Raw genomic sequence first — 9097 nt, forward strand, 5'->3', positions numbered from 1 at the left:
ATCATTTAGGCATTTAAATGATTGAAACAACACTTCATAATGCTTAAATTTTTCTGTAAGGTTTTGAAGTTCTCGACCGATTTCTTTAAAATTATTGCGCGCCTGTTTAAAAACTTTAAATAATTCAATATCTGTCGGTCTACACTTTAAGCACGACCAGCGCAGACCCTTTCCATCGAGAATAGAATCTAAGATTCTACCTGTCAATCCAGCACATTTAAGATGGGCAAGCCCGTCACAAAGCCAACAAGAAACAAAACGATCAGAATCGCCTTTAATAGTACAATTCGGAAAATTACAAGTCATTATGAAAAAAAAAAAAAAAAAAAAAAAAAAAAAAAAAAAAAAAAAAATATTTAAATTGAAGGAAAGAACAGAATAGTAAATAATAATAAAAATTAAAATATGATATAATAGTAAATAGAAAAACAATAATAGTTATACTGAATTAGCCGAGTTCACAACCAATATAATAGTGAGCAGTTATTCTGCGCTGGATTTCGAGGCTGGCGTTGTTAGTGTTGTTGATGCTGGTTCCCAGGTATACGAAATTATCTACGACCTCGAAGTTATGACTGTCAACAGTGACGTGGGAGCCAAGACGCGAATGCGCCGACTGTTTGTTTGATGACAGGAGATATTTCGTCTTGTCCTCATTCACCTCCAGACCTATTCGCTTCGCCTCCTTATCCATGCGGGAAAAAGCAGAACAAACGGCGCGGTTGTTGCTTCCGATGATATCAATATCTCTTATAATTTTTTCCAGCATCAGGTTAAAGAAGTCGCACGATAGTGAGTCACCTTGTCTGAAACCTCGTTTGGTATCGAACGGCTCGGAGAGGTCCTTCCCCATCATGACGGAGCTTTTGGTGTTGCTCAACATCAACTTACACAGCCGTATTAGTTTTGCGGGGATACCAAATTCAGACATCGCGGCATAAAGGCAGCTCCTTTTCGTGCTGTCGAAAGCAGCTTTAAAATCGACAAAAAGGTGGTGTGTGTCGATCCTCTTTTCACGGGTCTTCTCCAAGATTTGGCGCATGGTGAATATCTGGTCAGTTGTCGATTTTCCAGGTCTAAAGCCACACTGATAAGGTCCAATCAGTTTGTTGACGGTGGGCTTTAGTCTTTCACACAGTACGCTCGATAGAACCTTGTATGCGATATTTAGGAGGCTGATCCCACGGTAATTGGCGCAGATTGTGGGATCTCCCTTTTTATGGATTGGGCAGAGCACACTGAGATTCCAATCGTCAGGCATGCTTTCTTCCGACCATATTCTGCAAAGAAGCTGATGCATGCACCTTATCAGTTCTTCGCCGCCGTATTTGAATAGTTCTGCCGGTAATCTATCGGCCCCCGCTGCTGTGTTGTTCTTCAAGCGGGTAATTGCTATTCGAATTTCTTCATGGTCGGGTAATGGAACATCTGTTCCATCGTCATCGATTGGGGGATCGGGTTCGCCATCTCCTGGTGTTGTACTCTCACTGCCATTCAGCAGGTCGGAGAAGTGACTAAGACTATACGCTCACTTAATTTTGCTAAAATGTTTCACATATTAACCGGTATATATCGTGTAAATCCCAACAGTTGTTTGAAAACACTAATATATATTGGAATCAGGAACAAATTGTGACCCAAATTTACCCATTTTGGGCACAGAGGCACACTATTATAAGAAACACATCCCCTTTGAATTTCTTTATAATATCTAAGAGATTTACCGAAAATTGCGGTAAAAATCTAGTTAGAAGCACTGCGATCCTTATGTTCCATATATGGGGCTGGAAAATTCGATAATTTGTAAATTATTGTGGTCACATCTCAAATACAGTGTTTGTGTAATGTTTTGTTCCGACATCTTCATTCGATATTGATGTATATATTATAAACTAAACGAATCGGATAGAATTCAAAATTGAATTTGATTTTTTTATTTGAATTCAACTTTTTTAAAAACTGATGGTATAGAAGACACATTGTTCTTTTTGCCAAAATATTCTGTTTGTCAGAACTGTTTGGATAGTTAATCAATTGCACGGTATGTATTTAGTCTAGCATTTAAACGTATCCTAAGCGTGTCGGATTTGCTATAAATTCGTTCACTATTAATTTTCAATTAGCGGAATTTCGATTTGGAAATGGAATATCGCATTTAAGAGACAACTGATATGCAATGTGATTAAAAATGTATATACATAACTCTATATCAATTGTGTACTCAGATCAACTGATAATTTTAAGAGAACTTGAAAAATAACCCTGCAGCGGTCAGTAAAGTACGTACAGATGTTAAGTGAATAATGTTAAGTTTATCATACAAAAATTAATTGGAAGATTGCAATAAAATTTTGTTTTGTTAGAAAATTGAAATTATCTTTAAAAAAATTGCATATATTATTGCTATTATATTATACTGCATACACTCGTACGGATTCCACAACCATAGTTGCCTGCGAACCCCACAACGTGCTACACCTTATTTCTCTTTTATTCTCAAAGCAGTGGTGGTAGGACACACCATAACGCGAACGTGCGCAGCAACCTTTAAAACTTCGATGGAAATAAGCAAATGCGACATTGGCTCCATTTCGCCATGGTTTGGAGGACGTATCTTCAAATTCAAGATGTCCTCCAGCTCCAATGCCCAAAGCGATATGATACTAGAGAAGAAAAATGGAGATAAATACAAAAAAGAAAAATATTCTCTTTGCTAAGCACTTACAGGTTCCGCATAGTCACCGTTGTTCTCAACATAACCGTATTGCTTGCCATCGACATACATACTCACTCCTTTTGAAGTCCATACCATGGTGAAGTTGTGAAAACCATCTGCGTAGAAATTCCTCTCGGTGGCCATATGGCTTATACGAGTAAAATAATCTTTATTGGATTGTGGATTCCGTTGGCCTTGTAATATTACAGGGCCGCCAAGTAAATTGTTATTTTCAAGATCTACCGACTTGGCAAAAGCTATACGGAGTTGTTTCCGCATAGTACAATTGAGTTTGTCGGGCATAAGCATGATATCTATGTACATATATATAATGAGGCACATACATATATAATTTACATTCAAATATATTAGAGCTTAGTTCACTTACAGGGGAATAGCCAATCACCCTTAGGCAGTATTGCATTTATTTCAATACGTCCATACGTGAAACTAAATGTTCCATTTGTGGTGATTCTAGCCGAGTTTACCGGTGGGGGATACGCGTATGCCCTTTCTCTAGTATTTTCATATTTGCAAGTGAAATCATTGTTTTCATAACAAGCAGGTCTTCTACATCTATAGAGAAGAGATTATAAACAATTACAAAAACACCGGTGTTAATTGATCAACTATTTTAAGTATTAGATCCATTATTTTAATATATGTAGATTACTACGAAGGAAGCCTTTAGCCATCAGAAATTCATTTATTCTATAATTTTTATTATTTTTGGCATTTTATCATTGGAAGTCTTACGCCTGAGCAACGTTTACAAATTGTTCAACTTTATTACGTAAATTCACGTTCACGTAAAGAATGTGTTTCGTGCGCTTCGCTCTACATATGGTCAACACAATCGGCCTACTGAGCGTTCTATTCTCAACAACTTCATGTGACCCAGCATTCCTTATTGGATAATTTTCGACCGAATAGAAAAGGTTAACTACGGTTTGGTTTGGTTTGTGGGCCGGTGGATTCATCAGTCTATATATGTATCTTTAATCACCCTTTAGTATCTGAAAATAAATCTTACCCAGAGACATTAAATTTATGGCCAGAGCTGAACTTCGATATTGTTGGTGTAATAAACAGTTTCCCATTATAAACCTCTATATTATCGCTAGACAACGCTGTAAAATCCTCAGCCAGGTCTCCAAAGAAATTTGAATGTATAAACTTATCAGAAGTCCAATTCGACAATTTCGATGCTTCGAAAAGCTCTTCGAAAATTAATTCGTTCGGTTTAAATATTGCATTGGACGTTTTTTGATTGATAATCACTTTGGTTTCACTCTGCTTATCCACATGCATTGCCGTTTGTAGGTCTGAATTATCGTCTATTTGATTTTAAATAAAAAGAAATATAACATTCAAACATTAAACAAAGATTATGCGTAATAACAATCATATATACATAGCCCTACTTATTATAATAGTAAAATCACCACTTTTGATATGAAAAGACTTTTTAGTCATTTGAGTGTGGCCTATGACTTATGGGAGTGACATGTATTAAATGGTGTTGCGATTAATTCAGTGATTTCTAAGATTTTATATTTTTATCAAAATGTTGGTGATTTCACTGATTCTTATAGCAGTCATTGTATCACTCATCTTGGTACGAGTTCTCCGAATGTATAGGATATTTTATTTAATACAAAGTGCTCATCCTTCTCATGATCACCGCGTACCACACTACTTTCTCTCGTAGGATCTTGCGTCGTGTATATCGGTTGGTTTTCAAGACGTGTCATGACAGTGAGCGCTACTACAGACACGTAGATATAAACTCACCCACTAAAACATTCATTTTAACTTCTGCCATCACACTTAGATCTCCAAAACAGCATAGCCATAAGAAGACTATATTTGAGAGAAATAACCGCATTCTACTTTCTAAAACACTATGACAGGCAGTACAAAAAGTAAAGTTGGACTCAACTGGACAAATAATATTTTCAAACTGTTTAAAAATTCATCTTTCACGAGCCTATATTTATATACATACCTAACGTATGTATATGTACATATATATATGTATGTAAACGCGAGATATGATTTTTATTATTAATGATTTATACTAGTTGACCCGGCGGCGCCGTTTCTTCCGTCTTAGAGGGAATAAATGCGCAATTTTTTTTTATTTTATTGATCTTATTTTTTATTAGTATAATATAAAAAATCAAGGTTTATAATGATTCATTATTAGCGATGTATTTCGGTACTCGAATATAGAAATAACCATTTCCTCCATCAATTGCCTTCATAATTATGTATGTAATATACATACTTCTTTTTGTTGGGGGCTCCATCATTCATTTGAACGACTATGTTTGAATCCACAGGCACAGTACAAAATGTTTCCGTGCCAGTGAGACAAAGAAGTGCCCGTAGTGTCAAGAATATTTCTGCCGCTGGCGCATCAAACTCTGTAACGTGGTGAATTTTGAGAAAAGATCTTGCTCTACATCCTTACAACATCAAATTGACGCACGAACTGAAGCCGCCTGTTCACCAGAAGTGTCGTATGTTCGTAAATTGGGCTGAGCAATAACTTGAAAATGATCCGGATTTTCATCGAAAAATCATCTTCAGCGATGAGGCTCATTTCTCTGGCAGAATGGCTTCGACAAAACCAAATATGTGTTGATGTTGCAATCCAAACGTACTCCATGAGACACTATTGCATCCCGAAAAAAATTACGTCTTCTTACGGTTAATGAGCCGGCGGCGTCTCTGGACCGTACTTCTTACGTGATAATCAAGATCGTTACTATAAATGGGAATCGCTACCGCTTAATGTTAACCGAATATTTTTGGCCCAATTTTTGTCGAAAATTGGGTTTAGCGTCTTCTGCAAGCGTGGTGGCCATGCTGGAAAAATCGAGTTTCATACATAATGGCATCGAATGTACTATTACACGAATAAGGTATTTCATTGATATCCCAAAAAGTTTTTGTTTTATTTAGCCCTTTGTTTAGTTGACATAATAATATATCATTTATCACAGTATAGTTAAAAATCTGCGGTCATTATCCATCCGGTTGACGGCGACGGTTTCGACTGTTCCTAGAACTCTGGTGTATAGCAGTGGATCCATATTTCGTCGACGATCAGAAACCGATGCAGAAAGTCCTTCGGTGGTCTCAGGGTTGGGATATTTTGGCATCCACTGTATCAGTTATCTCACGAACATTCAATCGGCACTCTTGTCTGGTTTTCTTCGTTATAGCTGTTCCCTAATCGGGCTAATCGAAACCCAACGTGTTTCCACGTTGAAAGTAGTTAATCCAATTTTAAACATTTTTTAATAAAAAGTTTGCCAACACCTGAAAATAATTGCGAGCGAACGGACTTAGCTCTAAACTATATATTTTAAATATTTTTCTCTTACATCTTTCCGTTTAGTTGGATATTTTTAGAAAACTCTATGACTCCATGACTAGGCAGCGGAATCCCGGATTATCACAGTGCGGTACCTTTTGTGGATAATTTGGTTGGTGGCGCAGCTACGTGGAAGCCTGCTGAAATCAACATTCTTGTCGGAATATTTTCATCAGTTTTGATTACCACATTGGTCACCACAATTAGTCATACTATGGCTTAAACAAAAGAAAACGATTGCGAGAATTTTCATGCGTTCTTATTTCTTATAATAGATGGTATTGATAGTCAAATATGTCTCGAAAGTTTCTAATTGAAAAGCTACAGAACTGGAAATACACTACTCTATGCAGAAGTGCCGCTTGATGACATTTATTTATTTTTGTTAATTGTACATAGATTTCGAAAAAAAAACATAAATTAAGAATAAATAAATAAACTCCATAATGATGTATATATGTATCTACCTATTTTATCTTAAAGACGTTACTACAAGAGACATTTTCGAACTTTTTGGTCAACATCTTTGAACACAACGCTTATTTCATTTAAAAACGAATCGAAAACAATTGTATAATTTTTCAAATATACAGTACGAACTCGGTAATCGCAACTAATAGAAATCTAGGTAGTTGTACTTATTGAGTTTGTTGCACCCATCGAGAAAAAATATATAACAAGAAATATGACAAATGAAAATCGTTTTATGATATAGAAATCTTATTTTTTTATTAAAAATTTTATTTTTTAAACATATCGGGTTTTATTCCCTATTAAATGCTCCAAAAGACTTTTTGTAATAGACTTTTGTTAAGTTAATAACATTTTGGTCCTTTGGTTGGAGAATCGCGGTACAGTTAGGTGGAAGACACATAACAGATATCATTTCATCATCACTTTTCATCTCATTGTCTTTAGGATGACACGGGGAGTTATCCAAGACCAATAGGGCTTTTTTGGGAAGTCCCTTTGATTCTAGAAATTCGCGTACCTATAACAATCCAAAAAAATACACATAAACTTTAAACAAAAATTCAATACATTTCGTATTTCTCACATCAGGAACAAACGTATGATGAAACTAGTCTTCGAAAAACAAATAAGTCATCCACGAGTTCTTGTTAGCCTTGTAGACAACGGGCATTTTTTGAAAATTTTTGAATGCTCTAGGGTTTTTTGCTTTTCGAATGATAAAGAGCTTAACTTGCGAGAAATGTTATTCTTTCCTTACTAACTTTCCGACCAGGAGCAGATTCCTTGAAGCTCACCAACGTTTTATCTGGTATCTGCCTGAAAAACAATCCGGACTCGTCGGCATAATAAATTTGTTCTGCAGAAAGATCAAGCTCCTTGATTTTAATTCTAAAACGTATTACAAATGGGTCGACGGACGCTGTCTTATTGGAAAGCGGAAAGATTCTTTTTTATGTGGCGGAGGCCATATCGCTTTTTGAAATTAGATACCCAACCATTACTTGCATGAAAACATCCTGTCTTTTCTTTTATTTTCTCATGAAGCTTGCGAGCTTTTGCTTTGACGATACCGACGGATATAGGCACATTTTCACTCCTTTGTTTCAAAAACCACTTGTAGAGAGCCTTTTCCATTCTTGGGTATTCACAAGATTTTAAGGTTTGCCGTTTTCCTGGCCCAGCTTCCATATTTGTGGCATATTTAAGTATACAAGCTTTTTTCTTCTTTATTCTCGTTATTGTCGACTTGTGAACTTTATAATCAATACAAAGAGCTTTTGTCGATACACCACTTTCTAGTTTATCCCAAATTTCAGTTTTTTCTTTAATTGTTAGTTTTATTAATTTTTTTGTGACCACCATGACTTTTACACATAAAACACTACTGGCTCGTTGCAAAATAAACTGATAATGAAAGTCATTTATTGACAATTGCTCTCAACACACACACAAAAACAGTAAAGTCGACAGAGCAACGGTAAAATAACGATCAGTTTGTGAATATATAACAAAAAAATGCCATAAGAAGAAACCGACAAAAAAAGAACTGAAGCAAAACATATTTAGATGTAAAGTTGCAGTTATTGAGGACAATATTTTTGAGTAGTTGCACTTATAAAGGTTACAATGCTATGTTTTATAGTGTTGCATGAATCGAGGGTTGCGGTTACCGAGTTTATACTGTATATACAGTCGACTCTCGTTAATTTTAAAAAATAAATTAATAAAATTTAAAAAATAAATTTATTAATATAAAAATTATAAGAATTAAGAGGTACATTCGTGTACATACCAGAGAGCAGCTTCGGGTATGTTCAAGTGTGTTCAATCACACTAGCTTAAATTCGGTACTAGTGTGTCGTAACACTCTTCAAACACGTGTTCGATCGAGTTTGGAACCCGAAGCGAAAATAACGCAAACGAACAATCACGACGCTCCTATGTTCGAGTTCAAGCAGCAAACTCGGATTTTATGTAGTTATATTATATTTTCGGGTGTGTCGTGCACGTGTTGATTGTGATCAACACACTCGAGTGGCACTCGAAAACCAAAAAATAATAGATAAACATACGTACACACATATGTATGTATGTTGGCGTCGGGATGACGCGTTCTGTCTTAGCTTTTTTGGTTGAATAATTTGAATATTAGACGTACATAGTACATATTATAAAAGAATAATTCAATTTAAGAATAGAATTCACTCAAAACTTATTTTATTTATTAATTCATAAATCATAAATAAAAAACATTTCATTGCACTTAAATATTTTATTTTTTTTTAAATCACAAATTTCAGGTGTAGACCAGATAAGGTGTTTGTGCCATTGGAAATGTTCTCACAACCCGAATTTTCTATCGTTGTCATTATGAATTATAAAAAGTAAACAAAACAAACAAAACCAATAATCGTTGACAATCACTACGCAATAATAGCATGACTGCCAATTACATACATACATATTCTGAAATTTTGTGCACACTCGTGTGTGACTCGATCACATTCAATACGATCGGGTTA

The 9097-nt window shown here is 35.4% G+C and overlaps 1 protein-coding gene across 1 annotated transcript; it reads right to left on the minus strand.

Annotated features, from left to right (window-relative positions):
• Positions 1-1519: 1519 nt before the first annotated feature.
• Positions 1520-4695, minus strand: LOC114805347 (gram-negative bacteria-binding protein 2-like). Its single transcript, XM_054229772.1, has 5 exons — positions 4511-4695; positions 3750-4053; positions 3105-3292; positions 2726-3030; positions 1520-2663 (listed from the first exon to the last, which is right to left on the minus strand). The coding sequence occupies exons 1-5, from the start codon at positions 4602-4604 to the stop codon at positions 2412-2414; spliced, it is 1143 nt and encodes a 380-aa protein (XP_054085747.1). The 5' UTR covers positions 4605-4695; the 3' UTR covers positions 1520-2411.
• Between the last annotated feature and the right edge of the window lie 4402 nt (positions 4696-9097).

This window comes from Zeugodacus cucurbitae, chromosome 4, assembly GCF_028554725.1.
Source record: "Zeugodacus cucurbitae isolate PBARC_wt_2022May chromosome 4, idZeuCucr1.2, whole genome shotgun sequence".
In the NCBI taxonomy this organism is placed as follows: Eukaryota; Metazoa; Arthropoda; class Insecta; order Diptera; family Tephritidae; genus Zeugodacus; species Zeugodacus cucurbitae.